The sequence below is a fragment of the Zonotrichia albicollis genome, chromosome 3, assembly GCF_047830755.1.
Source record: "Zonotrichia albicollis isolate bZonAlb1 chromosome 3, bZonAlb1.hap1, whole genome shotgun sequence".
NCBI classification, from domain to species: Eukaryota; Metazoa; Chordata; class Aves; order Passeriformes; family Passerellidae; genus Zonotrichia; species Zonotrichia albicollis.
This window is the reverse complement of record NC_133821.1, coordinates 51,170,115-51,192,839: the sequence shown is the minus strand read 5'-3', so window position 1 is coordinate 51,192,839 and position 22,725 is coordinate 51,170,115. Positions and strand designations below refer to the sequence as shown.

The 22,725-nt window shown below is 41.4% G+C and overlaps 1 protein-coding gene across 25 annotated transcripts in view; it reads right to left on the bottom strand.

Annotated features, from left to right (window-relative positions):
* AFDN (afadin, adherens junction formation factor) overlaps positions 1–19,884 on the bottom strand; it is a 115,346-nt gene extending 95,462 nt beyond the window's left edge. For all 25 annotated transcript variants that reach the window (XM_074537387.1, XM_074537401.1, XM_074537409.1 and 22 more), the window contains exon 1: positions 19,750–19,884. In XM_074537387.1, coding sequence (XP_074393488.1) covers positions 19,750–19,860 — 111 coding nt within the window. In that variant the 5' untranslated portion in view covers positions 19,861–19,884. The remainder of the gene's footprint in view (positions 1–19,749) is intronic.
* Positions 19,885–22,725: the final 2,841 nt, after the last annotated feature.

Sequence of the window (22,725 nt, the reverse complement as noted above, 5' to 3'; positions counted from 1 at the left end):
TTCCATGCTCAGGACAACAATGCAAACACAGCGACTGTGAGTAATCGCCAACACTATTCCCGATAGAGGAAACAGCAGCTGACCAGTTGATTACATAGGAAGCTCCTCATTTCCTTTGCAGTTCTCTTCATAACAGCAGAAATAATCTAGAGAAAGGTATCTTGTGGTAGTAGCATAAAGACCAACTCCAGCGATTTTCTGTCAGAAGGAATTCAGTCAGAAACCACCAACAGTTTTTCAAACAATAGTCGAGATACACATACCCCAGTTCAAAAAAATAGTTTGAATTATAATTGTTATCATAACCTCTCAAATATTTTGGAGCTGAGTCTCTCATTAGAGTAAGTGTTCTGTGCAAGACTACTCATGTTTTATGAAAAAATATGATTCTCAAAAAGTAGCAAGGCAGCTCTTTTCCCAGTCGTAAACACTAATATATCATTACTTCTTTAAAATTATATAAGACATCTTAAATTATCATTCTGTTGTGATATAAGGTAATGCAGAAATCTAGCCTCACTTTTAGACTTGATGAGGGGTTGAAAGGCAAGTATGGGAATCATTCAATTGATAAAGTTCCCAAAATTTGAAGCAGTCAAGAATTGCTTGCTCACTTCTCATTTTAGCATCAGAACAAATCTAGTCTGGTAGGTCAGCAAGCAGACTAATACTGCCCCCTCATTTCGCAGTGCCTCGCTCTTTGTTTCACAAAAGGTTGCCACCGCCTGCTTACAGAAGAGTGAGGAAGTTTCAGAGGGCAGGTCAGTCACATCATCAGTTACAAGACTGGGTGTGTGGAGCTGGGAGGAGATAGAAACAACAAAAAGACAACTGAAAAGCTGAATACTTAATCATCACATAGGCATCCTTCACATTACTACTTTCTTCCTCGCCCTTCCTACCCACCCTAGTCTGGAATAAGGACCTTGAAAATAAACAGTGCAATTCTGCATTTGTACATTGCTTACTCTTGGTAGCAGCTTCATTCCTAGAACTGAGAGAGCAGATGATTACAGATATTAGAGAATCCAACTCAATAGCTCCCTTCCAGAGTTTGCTCACCCTTAAGACTTCATGTTGTCGTAACCTGGGCAGTCTCCCCCCACTCACTGCAATGACTGTCTTCAGCTGAGCACATTCCTCTTATGAAAGGAGACCATCAGAAGGGTATTTTTCTTCAGGAACTCACAATTCTGATCTCTGAACTTCTGAGGCAAACCAGTCCTGATCCAATGACTTCCCAGGGTGCACAATAAACCTTTTAAAACATGTTTTTTTGGAAGGAAATCCTAGAACAAGCATCTGGATGTAGGGATTAACAGCTAAAGTAGTAGTTCAACTACTTAAGAATGGCTAGCAAGATTGCATCAAAATAGATTCAAACACAAGATGCAGAAAAGGTGACTTAAAGCTTCTTTAAAATTAATATCAACATATATAATTCAATGCTGAGTTTCTGAGATGTTTCTTATTTGGTTTATTCCAGTTTAAAATGCCTATTATATTAAAACTGGCCTAAGAACATTTGCAGAATTAACAGTCTAATGCTACCCAGGTTTCTAAACAGCAACTTAAATTTTAACAGTAAAATTACTCCATTGAAGTAACAAAGTTGTTAAAAATATCTGTGGCCAGGCAAGATTATAGTCTGCTTTCAAACTTCAGCATTTCTTCCATCAAAAATGGTAACTACCAGCATGGCCTATTTTTCAGCATCACACAGAGACCAATATCACAATAGCAGAACTCAAAACAAAGAACATGAGGCTGAGTATAAGTAATTGAACTAGTCAGTACACCATACTGTACAAATACAGTTTTACACACTAACAATAATCAGGAGTGAAAGCAAATCTTTATTCCCAAAAAACACATATCAACAAAAATAATCCAGCACAGTTCATTCACTGCAACTATCCATTCCAGTAACTAACACAGGCGTGTCACCTAGAGAAGGAAGAAGCACTGGAACAGAAAATGGGAGCAAAACTGTGTGCAATTTACACAACTTACAAACACTTCCAGTCCTGCAGCACTAGGACCTCACCCTATCACCCCTAGGCAATCCCTCACACAGGATACATTGACAGAACATAGTTTGATTAAGTCAAAGGATACATGAAGTGATCCTGAAACATTAAGGTATTTTCAGTCTCGAATGTTGTGCAGGATGCGTAGAAGAATGCTGTGCTCAATTTGAAGAAGAATATAAGCATTTCAATACTCAAAGCTTTCAAGCACATGCCTAAAGGCTCTGCCAAAGGAAATTCTTCAAAGTGGGGGTTTAGGGGTATTTTTGCTTTGTTTTTAGCTTGAGGTTTTGAGTAGATTTTCAGTTCAACAGAATTCAACAAGGGCAGAAGTCCTGACAAATATGAAAGGTAAAATATCTTGCAACAACACAGACTCAAGAAAAGACTGGCTGGGAAGAAGCTCTGCTAAAGATAACCTGAGGATCTTGGTGAACAGCAAGCTGAAGATGATTCAGATGCATGCCCTGGCAGCAAAGTCAACATCATGCTTAGCTTCATTAACAGGAGGAATAGAAGCTTTAGGTCAAGTAAAACAATTGTATTGCTCTACCCAACACTGTTTTTGTGCTGTCAGTACAGGAAGAACAGAAATCAGCTGAAGTTCAGCAGAGAGCTACAGAATGTTCAGGAGGCTGAAGAACCATCTTAGGAGGCAAGACAGAAGGAACTGGGTTTCTGGCTCCTGGAGAAGAGCTGGCTTTGGGGAGACCTACAAAGCAGCTCAGAGGATCTGCAAAGAGGCCAAGAAGACAATGAAGCAGTGATCATCAGGGCATGGTGGGAGGACAAACACTGGACATTAAGTTGAAACAAAAGCAGCCTTTAAACTGACTATACAGAAAACTCTTTTCATCATTAGAACAGTCAAGCCAATGAAGGAGAGTGCCCAGAGCTCCTGCAGTTACTGGTCCTTAGGGGGTTTTCAACACCTTATGAGAAAAGCCCTCAGGGGCACCAGGACTGACACTTCTTCAAGCAGAAGGTGGGAGCAGAAATCTCCTGATGTCTATTCCAAATCAAATGATCATATTTTAACATCTTTAATCAAAGGAACATATTTAAACATCTGTGGAGGACAGGCTAATTTTCCAAGACTGTTCAGCTACAAAAAACACTAATTGTTACAGCAGGCAGGCAGGCAGATACCCTTAATTTAGGCATGACCTCCAACCAACAGGAGAGCTCCCAATACTGAGATGCACCAACATGTGTCTCAACCAGGGCCATGACTAATAAAGGGATGAAAAAAGATAAATAAAGTACTCTAAGTGGCAGCATAGCATTTGTAAATTTCTCTTCAGGTACAAGCCCAACTGGCAGACAACAGAGATAGTAAAGCCTATATAAGTGGTTCTACTACACATAAGAAGAGTAATTAATAATGCAATGCAATCCATCACAATTGGAAATAAACTGGAATGGGTATGTACACCATGGAACCATCTAAGATTACAGGATAATTCAGGGAGAAAGGAACTCCAGGAGTTTCCAATCCAAACTCCTAGTGATAGAAAGGTCATTTCTGAGGTCTTACCAAGCTCTTTTGCAGCTTTCTCCAGCCTGCTCTTAGAAATCTCCATGGACACAAACTGCACAACCTCCCTGTGCAACCCGTTCCACTACTTGACTATTCACTGGCATCTGAGAAGTTTTCTTTTGCAGAACACTTTTGTAGTTAGTGAACTGCATAATGATTTCACTTTTAATATAGATAAAATGACCTGTATGCCTGAAATAATACTTTTAACATAGAAGTTCATCCTTCAAGAAAGATTATATAACCAAAAAACAATGAAAGATCAAAAAACTCAAGAGATACAGAAATTTAAGGCAAAAACTCAGAAGTGGTTTTGAAAAAAAAAAAAAAATTCAATATTCCCCACCCTCCCTTCATCCTCAAACCAGTGAGACTTCCATGGGTTCTACATGTTACTTTTGAAAGCAGTTCAGTCCTGAAGCTCTAGACAGGCACCTGAGTGGAACAAGGGAAGTGATTCATTACCATCAATACACATTTGTTGCTAACCTATAGTTGCTATAGGGTATGTGAGGCACAGGAAGGCAAGAGTGGGTGGAAATATTATTATTAATAATAATCACAAACTAACCACAGCAAACAGCTTGATTTTGAGAACACCACAAAGCAACAGAACATCAGAAGAAAACAAACTCAGAAAGCAGGAACAAAAGGGAAGTGGGATAGACCAAGATAAAAGAGAGATCAGGAGAGGAATTATCAGAAGGCTGGAGCACCTCTCCTATGACAGCTGAGACATTGGGGTTTTTCAGCCTGGAGAACTGAAGACTTTAGGGAAGCATTTTTATAGCAGCCTTACAGCACCTAAAGGAGGCTACAAGAAACATGGAGAGGGACCTTTTACAGGGGCACATATTGGACAGGACTAAGGGGAATGGTTTTAAACTGAGAAAGAGTAGATTTATATTAGTTATTATGAAGAAATTCTTTACTCTGAGGTTGCCCAGCAAGGTGGTGGATGCCTTATCCTTGGAATAGTTCAAAGCCAGCAAATACATCTTTTCCCCAAAGCCAAATTTTTCAGAAGTTCTTCTGAATGACAAAAAAGAGAAAGCATAATTTTCTCTGTAAGGATATAGATGTCCATTCTGTAAGCTGTTCTCCTCCGACCAATCCATACTAATAAACTTAGATGGAGTCATTTTCAACATCAAAGTCAGAAATGGTAGTTCCAGTAGCCATTCGTTTTTAAGCCATGATCAAGAACTAGTGAACTTAGATGTGCCATTACTCCCTGTCCCACATGCTACTCCCTCTTCATCATCAGTAAGGTTTACAAAAATAAGCACTGAAAATTTTCATGCTTGTTTCAAGAAGAAAGTCATTCCAAGGAGCAGATTTTTACAATAATCAAGCCCAGATCAGATGCATTTTAGTAAAGCAATGCAATTCTTGGTTTTTTCTTTCCTTAAGTAAAATTTGTTCACTATTTAAATTCCAATCCTCTAGAATATTCTTCAGCTTTATGAAAAAAATGCTTGAAATGCTTCTACTTTGAAAATACAATCTAATTCTTTCAATACATTGAAGTAAATTTTATACTGCAATTTTTTTCTTGTAACTGACTTTTTTGTAATATGTTTCAAACACACAAAAATTATACTTTTTTATTTGCATAGAATATTATTATATACTTTTTTTAAAATATAGAACAAGAAAGTGAGAAGTATTTCCCAAGCCAGGAAAGTAACTCTGCTCAGGGGAGTCTACTTATAAAAATGCTCATTTCACCTTCAAATAGCACATTTGGTTACCAGAGAGCTGTGTTTTAAAAAGTGTCACCAGCTCTACTCTACAGATTTCTTCTAGAAGAGAACAAATTACTGTTTTTATCATACAACACTAGTTAACAAAACTGCTCTCTACAGCTCTGTTAATCAGGAGTTGCCAGAAGAATGTGTTTGCCAGTGTACTGTGCATGAGCTCTCACTTTTAACCAAGTTCTGCACCTCTGCCCAGTAGTTAGTTTTGCAGCCAGTGACACGGCTTGTATGTTTAGTTAACTTCCCTTAAATTCCCACCTTTCATTTGTCATCTCTACATTGCAAGAAACTATCAGAAAATTAAATGGTTGCTTACTTTCAGGCATTTTCTTGCTCTGAAACACAATTGTATCAAATACCTTTAATTTTATCCTTATCAAGGGCCTGTCAGTTGAGTGGCACACAGAGCAAGGACAAGTTACAGTGCAAACATGAACACAGATGATTAACCGTGAACAGGACTATTTCGAGTTTAAACAGGCTCAGATTACAAAAGCATTCAGTAACTTGGTTTGGCTTACTCAGATATTAAAACATAGTTAATGAAGGCATAAATGATACTACTGTACAAGATTTCAAGTACACTCTGACTCACAGTGAAACAATTTAGGCTTTAACTGCTAATATTAGCCAAACAGTCTCTGCAGCAAATAATCAGAATTAACACAGCTGAAAAGTTATACCAATGAGGTCCACCCTCTCATTAGTGCAGGAGTATGACACAAGAATATGAGAAATGACCCAAAACAAAAATTCTGTCAGGAAGCACAGACAGGATCATGCAGAAGTGGAAAAGAATTTACAAATCTAAGAAGTCTCTAGCTTCTTTTCCTTTTAAATAACAACCTATGCTGTCTCCTAGTGCAGTATGTATCCTGACTACAGCATGTGTGTTTCTCTACCATTGAGGACAGTGAACTTTTCCAGACTTATTCCTGCAAGCTTATTTGTATAGAAACAAAAACATGAAACAAAAAACCCAAACTCCAAGCAAAAGCACAGGCACATTTTATATAGTCTTAGTTAACACCTTATCATTTGTTCTGTGCATTTTTCATTACTCTCCACAGTGAGACACAAACTTTCCTTACTATTAGATACTTAGAGTAACTCGTTCAAATAGATTTCATTTTTTAACTACTATTGCAAAGCATTTGGGGATTTTGAATTTCTTTCTATTCAGTATTCACTTCAAAAATATTAATAAAACATATATGCTTGCCTTAATTAACAGCTTACAAGATGTTAAAACACCAGAAAGTTACACATGTGGAAAAAGGAAATTGCTGGGGAAAAAGCCAGGGCTGTTCAGCCTGGAAGAGAAGGTTGTGTGGAAATCTCAAGCAGCTTTCCAGTATCTGAAGGGGGCCTACAGGGAAGCTAGAAAAGGAGTCTGACAAGAACTCCAGTGATGGGACAAGGAGTAATGGGTACAAAAACTGAAAGAGGGGAAAGATTAGATACTAGGAAGAAGTTCTTTATTGTGGGGGTGGTGAGACACTGGAACAGGTTTCCAAGGGGGGCTGTGGATGCCCTGACCCTGGCAGTGTCCAAGGCCAGACTGGATAACCCAGCCTGGTCTAGTTGCAGGGGTCCCCACCCATGGCAGGTGGGGTTGTAACCAGGTGATCCTTAAGGTCCATTCCCCCTCCTCAGCAGTTTGATTCCTCACATTTGGAACTAAGGTTACCTATTTACTGAAGTGAGGCAGTCTTGTGTACATTTGATACAGAAGTATTTCTGAAACAAACAAAACCCCAAATATGAGAATTATTCCATTTTTCTAGGAAGACACATAACTCTGCCAACTATGCAGCTCCCCAATAGAGAAAAGGGGCAATCTTTGCTGTACCATAGAACTCATGCAAGAGTTAAACCAGAGGTGGTGTGATGGTGCTGGTAGATGACACTCTAAGTGTGATTAACTCCCTTATCCCTATGCCTTATAGGGTGAAATCCCAAATTAGGATAACCTAGAGAATTGCATACATTAAAAAATCTAGCTTCTCTTTCTGCCTCTGTAGTAACTAAATTTACAACAGTTTTCAACACATTACTTCATGTATCTGCATCACTTTTCCCATCCCACTGTCCTGGAAACATTATAACAAAGTGAGAATGTTAGGTTTCTTTTATACAAACCAAGACAGTTTATGAAGATGATACAGCTATTCACACGTACAAGCTAAGCATGATCTAAATAAATATCATCTTAGAACCACAGCATGGCTTGAGCTGCAAGGGACCTTGAACACCATCTAGTCCCAACCCTGAATTTTGCTAATAGCAACAACTTGGAGAAGCACTCCAAAGGGGAAAAAATAAAAGTCAAATCAAGTAATATGGCTCAGTTCCAAACACACTTGAATGACCATTGCCCACTTTCAAGAATTAGACTTAAAATTGCTCATTGCATGAACAAAATGTATCATAAATGTTCTACTTATAAAACTGGTTTAGACAGATAATCAACATAAGGAAACGTCAGACTACCACATTATTTTGTAATGGCATATAAAAACAGGAAAGCTCAGTAATTAAAAAGTCTCCTTGCATACAAGTAAGCAGCTCTTCCCAAAAACAAATGCAGTAAGCTTTAGCAAAACCTAAACTTGAAGGTTTTTTTTATTTTAGCTAAATTTCACATATGTAAATATAAAAAATAAATGCTGAAATAAACTAAGCACCAATTTTAAAATGCTGTAGACATTTAATGATGTTTAAGTCAGACAGACATTGGGGGTGGAGAATAAGGCAGAGACAGGGCTGGTCATACAAATTTAACTGCTACCATGTACTTGTGGTTGCTGTAAAAGTCAGTATCACCAACACCACAGAGCTGGAAGACAATCAAAGATGGACAGCTCAGCGTGGCAGAAGACAGAACCCCACGAGAGCAATCACATGATGGCAGGGATGGCAGGAAAAGGGTCACCACTGCCCACTTCCTTTCTGTGCCTCAGAAATGCTGAGAGGTGGGTGAAGAAGGGGCTGCAGAACGCAGTGTGTGTGTGTGTACCTGTGAAAGTGTTCATCCTCTTTTGCAGTTGCTGGGGTGGAAATAGCTTCAGATTACTCACACATCCATCAGCCATGACAAAGAACACTGCTATTCAACATTTCACTTCATAAATTAAGGATATAAAGGCATCAGAAATATGTTGGTATCTCACTCTACTTGCAGGTTTCTACTACTACTGATACCATCATGATATTGCCATAGAAGACGACAACAGACACTAGGAGAAAGGCGTGTACATCAAGAATCAGAGAAATTGTCCTGACCCTTTTGCAACGTACAGAAACATCCTATTTATCCTCGGGATTTGGATAAATTAAGCTCTACATGCTCTGAGTACCATCCTTATTACCACTGAGGTGGTTAGGAAGGCATTTTTCCCCTTGGAGAAAGATTTCCTTCTCAGCAGCTAAGGAATTCAGTTAATCCAGGAAACTCATTCTGTCTCTACTGAACAGAGACCCAGAAGAGAAGACAAGCCAAAAGCTTCTTAAAATGAATCCTCTCCAAAATAAGGGAAAAGTATCTATGGTTATAACAGTACAGCAAGCAAAAAAGCACTCTCCCTTAGAAGAAAACAAACGCAGGTGTCACAGCCACCATCAACACCCAGACTGGCTGGGTATACACAGCTCCAACTGCAAGGCCACTCCAAACTACAAAGTCCACATGGCAGCAGGACAGGATTTAATGGCTGATCTGTAACGTGGCGGGAAACTTCTCACAGAGGCAGACAATCATCAGGCTGCTCTCTGAAGCCAGTGCAGTAGGAACACATTTGAAGTCAGCTGTAATTGGTATTTTTCCCTAAAAGTAGAAGTTTGGAGTGTCTGGTTTAAGGTTGTGGATGTGAGAGTTTTGGCACAGAGTGCATGTGGCAGGAAATGAGGGGGAAAAGGTCTCAACACAGGTAGGTTTACTGAGAAAGCTAGATCAGTACATTTATAATTATATACATGGATATTTCTGAGCATCCATACACACAAGAATGTCAAAGACCTGGAGACAAACGCGGAACCCTGAAGATAAGACAGGCACTTAAGTGCTGAGTTTCAAAAGTTTTTCCAAACCACCAGTATCAGAACATTGTACAACACTCGAGCTTCAATACGTGACTGTCTCACATTGGTACACACTACCAATTTTTGTGCTGCCACTTGATCACTCAAAATGAATGAAGACTTCTTTGAGAAGGCAAAGTTTTCAAATGTGTCTAATCTATCAAAAATTTGAGGTACCAATTTTTTGAGCTCAAGCTTAAACTTAATGCAGGTGAGAAAGCAAATCGTGAAACAAAAGTATTCTGGAGCTTGTAGCAGACTACAAACAATTTATTTACAACAGTAAGAATTAGTAGCTCTTTCAGAACATCTAATACTCAAGATACTGAGCCAGTATCAGAATGTTAGGAGATACAGTTGATTATTGCTTCAGAAAATTCTACCAGAATTTTGAACACTGTAAAACTCACACATTCTAATTTCATCACAGATCCTACTTTACAGGATCCTACTTTAGCCAAAAGCTACAGACCGGCAGAAATCAGAAGGTAATAGAAAACTAGATGTTTTACTGTAAATCCTGACAAAGGCTCCAGGAGAGAGATAAATCCTCTCTTCTTTCACTTTTTTTTTCCTGTTAAATGGACAGAACACCCGAGGCAGACTGCAAACCCAGCTCATATATTGAAAACTTCCCACAACTGCAATAATGTCACCACTTTGGGTTGGTTAGGTCTTCGGATGCTGGTAGATGGCTTTGGTGACTATACCAGCAGTCAGTGCATAAAATTACTTCATTGTTCTCTTTTTTCCTCCCCATTCTACATATCAATCCTTATTTGTCTGAAAACAGTTTGCTATAGGCATAACAAGTGAATTTATTGAAATAGCCTTTGCTGCACTATGGCAACAAGAAAAACTCTCATGAAATACTAGATACAGTTTCAGTATTGCTGGAGACTTTATCAAAAGTATTACAATACATCTCACTCAAAACAAAGAAGGGCCTTGTTAGAGCAGTTCACTGATTTTTAAAGAAGGAAACAGTTGTTTGGCCTTTTATTTTTTTAAAGGTTTCAAAAAGCTAAAAAATTGGATCACAAAATGCAATAATCTAAAGTAATTCCAGTTCTGACCTTCTTCACTATACAGCAAACACTAGACCTAACAGGCAAATCCATCAAAATCAATTAGCAGGATTGAGCAGTGTTTTCATTAGTAAACACTGGCTTTCCATCACCACTTTCAGATTATTTTCCTTTTCCAGATATGAAAATAAACTATCCTACTCTTTAAACAGCCAGAATCCGTATAGTGATTATTAAAGAAGTCTTAAAACTTTCATTCTGTCTGCACTGAAAGTAAGTAGCAGCCATGTTCAGTAAGGCTATCACTTTAAGTGGAAACAACTTACATGTTTCCCAATAAAACACAGAGCATTCTACAAGAAATATGCAATGCTTGGATATGATCCGAACGCAGAAAATATTATCAAATTGTACACGGAAGGTGAATGCAAACCAGATTTCTCAACATAAAAGAAGTGATATTATGAAAAGCATTTTAGCACTGCAAAGCTTTCTGTAACACAACCTGGTTCAATTTTGTTTGTTTCCACATAGACAATTTCCCATCCAGGGCACTGTATCGCAGACAGCATTGTCACAATGTTTTTAAAATTAAGAACATGGCAAAATTGTTTTTACTAAAATTGAGAACAATAACAAAATGTTTAAAGGGACCTTCTGAATTTCAAGCTGATGTATTGCTCAAAGTAGAGCACCTTCTGGAGGGCAAAGAGAATTAGACCTTTTCTTGTTTTAGACATTGGGGCAGGGTTTCTCTGTCCTTTGAACTCTTGCCCAACCACAGGTTATCCAACAGCCCCTAATTTTCATTAAGAAGTGAGATTCTGATTTTCCATTGGGTTTTGTAAGCAATACAATATATGAAAAAGCAAAATGTAAATATATGTAAAAGCATGACACTGACATCAAATTGTATTTTGCCTCTAAAAAACAGAAGAGTGTGGACTGACAAATCAAGTCATGTAACCAAGAGAAAGCTATACTAAACACATCATGGAGTGCTTGAAAAGTCTACACACCGAAATCTTAGTTCACAAATATTGCTCTGAGCAACATACTTTGTCAGCCAAATAAATACTGTTGCCAGACAACTTATGCTTTTTCACTTTTTCACACTATAAAAGGTTCCCTTACTACACAGCAGGGCCATGCCCTGGGACACAATTCACCACGGGGAAGCCTTAAACCACATAATCAGGACACTATCATCTTTCACTAGGTAGTGAGTTTTTGTGAGAGCTTTCGTATTTCTGAGTTCTAGTCACAAGAGTGCAAATTATCATAGTAGGAAAAACACTGACCAAATAAAAAACCCCACCCTGCAGCCATTGTTTCAGTCTGCCATCACTCTATAGCAACTAGTACTGTAGTGAATAAAAGCCATTCCAAAATATTTACCCAGGAGTTGACCTGGCATTAGGGGTCATAGCCAAACGCACACAATTGCCAGTTCCATACCAAACCAGCCAGTTTTCCAACATCCTTGAATAGAATCACTATAGTAACTCATATTTTTTTAAAGTTGAATCTCTTTCATAATCTTGTCATACATAAGTAAAATCAGAAACCCATTTATTATTATTCTTAAGATATACCAAGCACCACTTAATAAAAGCTTAAAATTTTCAAAAGTAATGATGTGTAATTTCTGCACTTCACTGGAAGAGGTGCCATGAACAAACTTACAGGAGTGTACACAATTTCATCAGTACAATCAAACTCTTACAGACTCTTCTATTAATATGAATCAATTCAAACACAAATTACAAATTCATGTAACCAAGTAAAGTTTACATTTGAGTGCAAATTTGCACTTAAAACTAATGCCCTATACTGATCTTCTAGATGACAACCCTAGTCCTAGGACTTTTTCCAGTTCTTACAGGATTCAAACTCTAAACAAATTTCCCAGAGTAATGAGTAATCTACAACAAAATTCTGCAAGACAGACCAGGGCATTAAAGAGCCCTCTTCTACTCAGTTGCATAGAGAAATGAAGCAAGTAGTATCTACACAGAAGGCATCTTCATAGGAGGCAAAAATGAGCAAGAATCAGAGGAATGGCTCCCTAGTAAGAGGGAGCCCTCTGTGCTAGAAGATGATCTGAAGAGGAGCTGTCTGACTTGAGCACGCAATGGAATAAGCAGATCTAGAAAATTTAATTGAATATATAATAACAATAAGTTGATAACTTTGAGGGCAATGCCTGTAACAGAAGGAGATGACCATTATCCTGAAGCATTAAAGAAAATAGTTTTAGCAAGTTACATGTACCCAACACAAGAAAACACTGAAGCCATGCATAATAAGAAGGTATGAGAAAAACAGGTGATGGCCAAAAGAAAAAAAAAAAAAAACATTGGACTTGGTGTTAAAGCAGATTTTTTTAGTCTTTCTTGAGAACCAAACTAGACAGCAGCAAAAGGCAGAACTGCAACTGAATGACTGAAGGCAACCAACCACGTGGAAAACTTGAAAAAAGTTATGTTACAACCTTATATATCTTCATTATGCAAAAGCTCATGAGGCACCATACAGTCCAGGAAGATAATTTGACTGCTACTGCTAGGTCTAAACTACTACAGAGTTTTACCTCTGTTGACTCAAGTTTTCATCTTTGATTCTTAAGCTTCCAGACAGGGACAGTTACAAAAAAGCAGTAATTTTTACTCACAATTAAAGACCTGAGGGGAAAGAGGAACCTCTGCAAGAAGTTTAACACAATTATGAGCCAAGTGATGCATGCATCCAGAACAACTATCAATTACCTCTTTCATTTATCTACTGAACAATCTTAACAGCAGAAATTAACAAGCTTCAGTCTTTGCACAAGATGAAATGAGCATCACTCAATATCTATTTTACATGTAAATATTCTTTCAAATCTAGCCAAAAATCTTGAAAAATCAACAATTACCTAAATAGTGTTTTACTCAAATACACTTCAGAAGAGGCTTCCATTAGCATGAAGTTCACTTTGAAAAACAGATTAGACACTCCATTACCTATCTGTAATATCTGCTAAATTAGACTTCTCTAAAGTTTAGCACAACATTTAGTTCACTAATTCACACTGTGAGTCAACTCCACCTTCTTCAGAACCACTGCTCAAAACAAGGAGTTGTCTTTATGCATGTTCTGAATTTTGCACAGCTACCATTTATTTCCCTTTATTTATAACAAAGCAACTAGTCCAACAGATACTGACACAAAGACAAACTCAGAGTGGTTTCTTATCATCTACAGCCTTCCCACAAACACCAGTTCATTTCAACTTCTATCACCTTCCAGCTAAGTTTTAGCTTTTGTTACCCCCTTTAGATAACAAATGCATCTAGACACAAGAGCAGAATTTCATTAATCATAAAGCTAAGTTTTCCTCAAAAATCATGACAGTGTGTTCCATTCACCTTGGTCTAACCTCTCTGAAAGAGAAATGGTTTTGACAGAAAAAACACACTTGCACAAACAAAGCAAATCCCATACATGTCTAGATGTCTGGGGGTTTTTCAGCTGAAATGTAATGCTTGTCAATGGCATTTCAGGCGGGGAACAGATCCACACATCAGGAGGGAATTCTTAAAGCCAGCATGTCTGAATTCAATGGAACTAATTGGCCACTGGCTCAAGAAATAACTTGTATAAGGAGTATTAAAAGCACAGTCTAAAACTTCTTCCTAGAACTATCTTCATTACATTATGATGTCTGTAGACTGTGGTCAATATCTTAACTCAAACTTATAATTGGGACTCTCTAGAGAGCACTAAGACTTCATTTGTAATGACTATTCACTTTGACTCAGTTAAAGGAAAACTGGTCTCCAAATACTCCTTCTGATGCACGTGAGCAGGCTGCATCCCTGACTTCTTTTTTCCAACCATTTTAATGCAGAGCTCAACAGACTCAGTAAAGTGCAATTAGTAATCCCAAACCTCTAACTAATGCCTCAGTGTTTTTATGTCCTCTTGAACTGTGCCTGCTTAGTGGTAGCAATTATTTGAAAAACATTCTGTTCACTAAAAAGCACAGGCATCAGTCCTCAGGATTCCAATCACCCTTCCAGACTGACTAAATAGTAGTTTAAACATTTGTTGCAAAGAGATAACTTTCCACACCATGGGTTTGGCAAACTGAAAAGGACAATACCTTCAGATATATTACCAGCTTCTTGAGGTCTATACAGTGTGGAGAGTTGCACTTGCTTAAACTACTGAAAGTGGTACAATCTGACTAGTGGAGAGGGCACAAGTATTTCCACCATTTAGATGGTGTTTCCTTAGCTCCAGACTTGCATTTCCACTACTAGTATCACCCATAACACAATAGATTACCAATTTTAAAAACAGGTCTTGAAAAAGCCTCAGAGCCAGATTTTTAAAGGGTGAGATCTTTTTGCGGGTGAGCAACCATGCAGATAAACAGCAGGGGGGTTAAAACCTAAAAATTCCTGTTTCTCGTTGCTTTAACTAGATTTAAATAACAAACTTGCATGACTACCATTAAAAGGCTGTAATGCTTATACCTTCCTTGTGACACTTAATGAAGCAGAAACAGATCTGAAACCAAAAAGTTCAGAAGAAGACCAGAATTCCATCAGCCCTAAAATATCCTGCCATACAATGTACTGTGCAATATTTTCTGTTAATAGATTGCTTACCTGTATTTAAAGCCAAAGAAAACAATATAAAACATACTGGATAGACCAAACATACAAAACACAACACATGGAAAGTCAACATTAAAAAAAACCAAAACAAAGCAACCTGGAAAAAAAAGCCCCGCCCACATTCTGAAGGGTTATTTCTAATAACTTGTCGCTAAGACTAAGTTTTTTCACACATAAGGTAATCAAATAACCATGAAGACTTTTGAAATGCCTTCTTTTTTTTTTTATGATGGCCATTTAAAAGTCAAAGTCTCAGGAATTATTCTTTAATGCAAAGCATGTAATTTCTCTAAGCTTTTTGATTAGACCTTTCTACTTTTGCTGACACAGAGGTATATTAGTCTAGAAAACCATTCTCCATCAGAAAACAAAACTACAACAGATCACTGTTTCTGACAACAATCCTCCAGCCCCTGGGCAATTGTTATAAAAAAATCCCACTTGTTCTACAAAAGTGTCTGTCTCAAAAGAATTAAATGCAACTCACACTCCTAGTCCACAAACCATGCTTAGAAAATGCAGCACCTCTCTTCCTCTCATATAACAGCTATGAAAGCATAAATAAAAGATGAAACCTTATTTTGTCATCAACAATAATTGTAACACATAGTTCAGATATGGCATCTTATTAGATGCATTCAAACAGTGATAAATGCACGGTCTACAGCACCCCTCCATTCCTTCCTCTCTCCCAAAACATCCATTTTATATAACAATCAACTCCTGTTAGCACTTTTATTAGAGGAGGTTAAAGAAACTAAACTGTATAAATGCAAATCATTTCCTATCTACAAGTTCCCAAAAAAACTCTGCACTTACTACAAAATCATTCATTCAAACTCACTCCTTTTTGAAAACTTTGGATGCTGTAAGCACCCAAGACTTAAATCAAGATCAAACCATCATTTTATCTCCTACTGCAAAAGGTCAAAGTCTTTTCTAAGTCTCTCTACTGTGTTTCTATGCCTGACAAAAAAAAAAAAAAAAAAAAAAAAAAAAGGAAAAAGCATCCACAATACTTGGACCAAGGGCAAGGAGAAACAATTGAAGAAAAAGGTTAACATTCTGCTTCATTTTGAATCTGTTAATTTATCTACAAACAAAAACACGAATCACTGCACCTTCCCCCAAGAAGTCCAGTATTTTTTTTCAGACTTGCCAAAGTGAGTAGCTGCCTCATGTAAGTAGAGACATTAAAGCTTAATCAAGTTTAAATGATGACCAGTATTACAGACATCTTTAACAAAGGTCTGTACCTAGCAGCACTCCTGAAACACTATCATTTAAACTTCTGCTAGCAAATGCAGAGTTTTGGGTTTGTTCAATTATAAGTTTCTCAAGCCACAGAGCATCTCTGAGCTACTTTCTGAATAAAAATAATTTTAAAATTTCAGAGTAATATAATGCAAATTAACAGGTTTCTCATAACAGCAACAATGGCTCAAATAGGTAAATATCTAATAAATTTTAAATTATCACTTTGCTCTCAAGCATGACTCCACAAATTACTTCAGTGAAGGCCAGTGATGATACGAAATCCTCACTCCCAAAAAGTCTTTCAGCTTTCCACATAATACAGAGAGAGGAATACTCAACTCTGTATTTGAGCATGCAAAAGAAAGTTTTCATTTTTATTTTGCTGGAGTAAAGCCACTCTAAATTACTTAGTTAACTACTAGAGTCAAAGAGAAGTTAAGAAAAAGTAACAGAACTCAACATGCCCTATCCAGGCTTTGCTCTTCAATGTCTTTCATACCTTAACAATTTGTTCCTGAAGTCTCTCAAGAGGCAAGTAAACAAGTAGATCTCTAATTCCCTAGGACTAGTCTACTCAATAAAATATTAACAGGAATTCAAACAGATTAATTTCATGAACCACTTCTCTGAATAAAGCCCCACACATTTGAACTACTTTCAAAATACCACCCAACCTTCAAAACAAAGTCACATTTTACACACTGCAGTAAAGCGAAGAGGATCTAATGGAGTTGGAACAACTTCATCTCACCAAAGAATTAGACCTTCCAAGCTAATACCAAGGTACATCAGTTGGTCACATTGAATTCCTTTCACTGTCACTGCATAGTCTATACTGTTAGAACCCTAGTCAATTTACACTAGATTCCACTTTTCCTTTGCTTTACCAAAAACTCTGAACCCCACTATTGAGGCTGTGATTAGCCCTCTGGAAAATCCTACTCTCTTACACCGAAAGTTGCAAGACAACTCATTTAAACCAGGTCACTTTCACTGAGGAAGTGCCTGAGAATCACTACAAGGCACCAACTCTACTGATACACCCAACCAGCAGCTCCTGGATGACATTCTGCAGTCTGGGCTACAAACTTGACCCAGCAGCCCAGCAACTATGCCTGGACAGCTTAAAATGATTCAGTTTGACTCAGCTCAGGCACACACAGCCAAAAGTCATATCCAGGTTACTGCATCTTCACAGATGCCAGACTTGCTGCAGTCCCTGCAAAAAGCAAGATATGCCTTATGATCAAGCTGAGCCTGGAAAAACAGGGAAACAACAGAGGATTGTCAGTTCTCAAGCAGTCTAGTAAAAGGGCTTTCATTTAAGTTGATAAACAGTACAAATGTGAATCACACCACTATCTAGGTTGAAAATATTGCCAAATTTGTGTCAGCTCAGGGTAAGAGTGAAAATAAATGCGAGCATTTGTAAATGTAATTATCTGGAAGGAAAACAGACTTTACCTATAAAATTGTTACCTGCTGCCAGTTTGATGTAAACTCACCTGCAGTCTTATCAAATGCTTTTAGAACTAGTAAGCTAAAGACCTCATACATTCAAGGATATTATGCATGCACTTCATTTTTTACATTCAGTAGTTCAACTGAAATGTCATCACTGACAATGGTGAGTATGCTCCTATACAGGTTCAGAGGCTTAAGTGCAGAAGTGTAGAGTGAATGCCAGTAAAATTATTTTTTCTTTCAATAATATTTATAATGAAGCTGGTGACTTTCGTGCAAACTCTAGTTAACTATGATAATAAATATGACCTAAACAAAGTATGATTTGGTAAACAGCTTACTAACAAAACCACAGAAGCACAGTCTGCCATAAACACAAAGGCAGTCTGGAGTTAGAATGTACTGGGAATGGACAAACTCATCAATAAAACAAAAAGTTTAGCCACAGGCAGTTAGCAGTCAACCTGCAATTCCAAAAAGACCGTGCTATGTTCTCACACACAATCATGAAAGCTTCTTGACACTGGCTTCAGCCCACTTTTTTGAGATAGTGACTGTCAAGCAACAATGACATTGTTAAAACCTAAGCAACGCAATCAAGGAACTCTAATTAGGATAAATCTTGGAAGATGTAGGGAATAATCACAGAAAACCTTCCTCTTTGTGTTCAAGAAACTGTCTGCGATGAGCAGAACTGAAAATACCCGAAGGTGTCGTAGTTCCTAATCTTAGAATTGCTTTCAACACTTTTTCGTGGCTCTGCTAGCAGTCAGCACCAAGGTGCAGAACAGGAGCCAGCTTCAAGACCAAGCCAACGTGATTTCTCAGAGGCTTCTGTTAATAAACAACCAGGGCCAGGCCAAGAGCAAGTGTGAATTTCCTCCTTTTCCCCGGGAACACGCACATGATCAGCCTCCACCCTCGGAGCAGGGAGCCCGCTGTCACACACAAACAGGGCTGTAACCTGCGTCCCCAGCCCTCCCCCTACCCCCCCTCGCCGCTTTCAAACCAGACGCGCAGCACGAACCAGCCAAAGGGAACATGACAAGGGGCAGCGGGAGGGTGTGGTTTGACTATTACATTTTTATTTTCTTTCAAAAAGGACAAACCCCAGCCTCTCCAGGCCATCAGAAACACCCACTTCATTAGGCAGAAATTACCCGCTGTGTTTTTCCAGTACAACATGTGAACTCGGGTCTACGAACCTGCTCCTGGTATTTACTTTAGGCGGCGGGCTGGCAGCCTGCAGGCTCGGAGAGCCAAGGCCCTCCGTCCGATACGCCCTGGGAAAGCCAGTCCAGGGATTGCACCAACAACCCGGAGAGCCGCCGGACTGCAAGCGGCAGGTTGCTTTGTAAGAGGCGCCTTCCGCACAAAGACGAATATTTAAAGAAACAAACAAGCTAGCAACAAAAAAAGCACCTAGCACCAGGCTCCTCAATCCTCCTCCACCAGCCGCCTGTATGTACTGCTAAAGTCACAGACAGACAAAAAAAACCCAAAAACCCACGGAGGTACCCCGTGTCGGGCTCGGGACGGGGGCAGCTCCTGTTCTGTCGCCCTTGCCCGCCCCCTTTCGCCACCTCCATCTCCCAGCGGGTTTCTCCCCTGCCTCGGAGCCTCCTGTCCCGCGGGGTCAGGCCGGCATGTGCCTGCGGGAGGGAACAGAGGGAGGAGGGGAGGGCTCCGGCCCTGCGCTCCCTTCCTCTCCCCGGCCGCTGCAACCTGCCTCCACCCGGGCACGGCCAGGGCCCCTCGCTGCCCACCGAGGAGCGGAGCCCCGGCCGCGGACAGCGCAGGAGCGCCCGTGTGTGAGCCGCCGGCCGGGGCGGGAGCCCGGCGGCCGCGGGGCGCGGCCTGGCCTGGGCGCGGCGTCTCACCGGGCCGGCCGGGCGGGAGGCCCTCGCCGGGGTCGCTCACCTCGGTGGGGTCGCTGATCTCGAACAGGTCCAGCCGGTTCGCGTTCCAGTGGTTGATGATGTCGGCGAGTTTGCGCCGCTCCTCCTCCCGGCTGCCGCCGCCGCCCGACATCCTCGCCGAGCCCGCCGCCGGGGAGCCGAGCCGGGGCCGGGGCCAGGCCCTCTCAGCCGAGCCCCGGACGGAGCGGGGTGTCCCTCAGTCCCGGCCGGGCAGGGCAGGCACCGGCTCTCCCCGCGGCCGCTGCCGGCTCGGGCGCCGCGGAAACGCCCCGGGATCGTGCCGCCGACAGCGATCGGCCCCGGCGGACAGTGGAGAAGGAGAGAAAGAAAAGGGGGAAGGGCGGGCAGGGGGCGGGGAGGAAGAGGAAGGATGCCCCGAGTCGGCAGCGCCCGCCGTATCTCCCGGCTCGGCAGCGCCTGTGGCCGCTCGCCTGCCCTGAGCCGAGCGAAGCCGCCACTGCCGCCGCCTTTCTCCGCCCCGGGATCGCCCTCCCCTCGCTCTCTCCCTCACACACCGGCCGTGCGCGCCCCCGCCCGGCCGCCCGCCCTCCTCCTCCTCCCCTTCCCGGGCGTGTGCGCGCCTGCGCGCGCTCCCGGCGGCCGTCGCCTCCCGCCGGCGCGCGCCTCCGGAGAGTGCCCTCCGTGTCCCGCCTTCCTGTCGCTGCCCTGCTCCCGCCGGCCTGGGGGGGCGGCCGGGGCCCGGCGGGGGCCGGGGCGGGGCGGGGCGCGGCCAGGTGCAGCGGGAGTGCCCGCCCGGCGGCCGGGGACACGCGGCGGCGGGGTCAGCGCGGCCCGGCGGGGAGCGCGGTGCCGGCGGGAGGCCCCGCGGGAGAAGCGGCGGGAGCCCCGGGCGCCGCCTTAGCGCGGGGCCCGCGCTCGGGCTGTGGCACCAACAAAGAGCCGCCGCGGCTGCGGGAACAAAGACCTGCGGGCGGATCCCGGCGCGGCCCCGCCGGAGCTTCCCCGCGCTAAGGCGGAATGTCGGCGCTGCCCAGCCCGCCCTGCCCGCGGGCGGAGGTCAGGGCGCACGGCCCGGGAGTGGCCCCGGGTCAAGGCCGCCCCCTCGCCCTGCGGCCCCCGGGTCGCCGCGGTGCCTCGGCGTCTCCCGGCACAGCCGGGGGAACGACGCTCCGCTGTGTCCCGGTGGCTGCTGCGTTTGATGATGGTTATGGAGTGCCTTGGGAGAGCCGCGTGGAAGGAATTGTCTAAAAAAGCTGTATTGACAGAAATTTCCACAGCTTGAGATAAACCTGATAAGAAGTTAAAGCATCAGATACGTTTTAATGGATTTTAGACGCGTCATTTTTCTGTGGTTTCTCACAAAACGTGTCAGTTGGCCCTACGAGGCATCGCCCATTGTGTAGACGTTGGAATTCAGTCCAGCTCTGGGGGTTTGGCTTTGTTTCTTAACCCGCAGAAGTAATGCATCCTGATAGTTCAGCGGTCATATTTGTTGTGCTTTGGGCAGCCTCTGAAACTTACTACTTGAACAATCCTGTTTGAACTTGGTTGTCCAAGTGTGTATCTTTTTTGGTTTCTTTGAGTGGTTAAAAAGGGGGAACTACCGTTTCCTTTTAGCATACCTGGCAAAGTATTTCAGGTTCCTCTTTGCTGAGGGAGTTCAGAGGAGTGAGTTTTGCTGATGAAGTTTTGATTTGGCTGGGTTATTTAAAGAAGGAGATTCCTCAGAGGCCTTGTCTACATTAAGCAATTAAATTATTGTTTTTATCCAGTAGTACAGCACCTGTATAACTACCAGAAGTTCTGGTTTTACAGGTGAAGGTCAGTTATACTTTTGCCCTACATATGTAACTGTGCCATATTCAGAGTTTCCAGTTCCAAGGGTGGAAGGGATTCTATTTCTTGGGTCCCAGATTTTGGGATGTGTTGAAAGCCTGTCTGAGCCCTTAGAGGACTTAGCGGGAGTCAGGGGAGACACAAAATCTCAAGTTCTTGTAGTGCTATCATACTAAAACTATACTGTATTCCATTTAGATGTAAAGTGTAGAGAGAAGAAAAAATCAGACAAAACCCTTCGTACATAAAAGAAAGGGGGAAAATAAGCCTGAATTTATTTTTTTTTCCAAAATCCAGAGTGTGCTACCAGATAGCATTTGATATTTTGCAATGCCTCCCAGAAACCAAGTATCACATCTGTGATGTGATAGCTCACTACCCAAGGCAGATATCTCTGTGCTCTGTCACAGATGACATTTGCAGAATGTTGTGCTGGTTTGTATGCTTGGTTCTGTCTGCATATTGGTGAAATGGGTTGGTTCAATTCACAGGGTGAGAAACAGTGGCTGTATTGCTTCAGGATTAGAAAGGAGGAATTAGATGGATGTTTTGCTGTTACAAGCTACATGGATAAAATTGGTTTTCCTGGGGAAAAGAGGTGGTTGCTCTGGGAAAACTGGCTGCTGAAAGTAGTTGATTTAGCATTGCTGGCATGCCTGGGTTTTCAAATGCCAGGGAGCACCAGGAATGAAATTATTACTGTGCTGGATCCACATGGTGGATATAATCAGCTGAGAATTTATTTATTTCTATTTTAACTATGTCTAGTCAGCATTTCTAAACCACAGCTAGACTCCAGCCTGGATACAAACAAATCCCTCAAATGGAGCAGAATTGGAGCAGGCTAACAATGTTTAGATGTGACTTCTCAGAAATCTTGAGTGACTACAACGTATTTCTGTGTAGCAGGAGCAGTGGAAATGCTGCTGATGGTCAGATAGCAGCAGCAACTATGCTGATGATTAATTCTGCCATGATCTGGTCAGTGCTGAAGCAGCATTGGAAGAAACCAGGCCTGCTTGTACTTGCTGAACAAGTTGCCATCAACAGGCAAATGACAGCATCTTTAGTACAGAATCAGGATTTAAGGAAAATACTGGTGTAGACAAAAATTTAGATGTCTGAGTGAACCAGCAGGACCGGCATATAGAGACTATACTGTGGAAGATAAAACATAAGC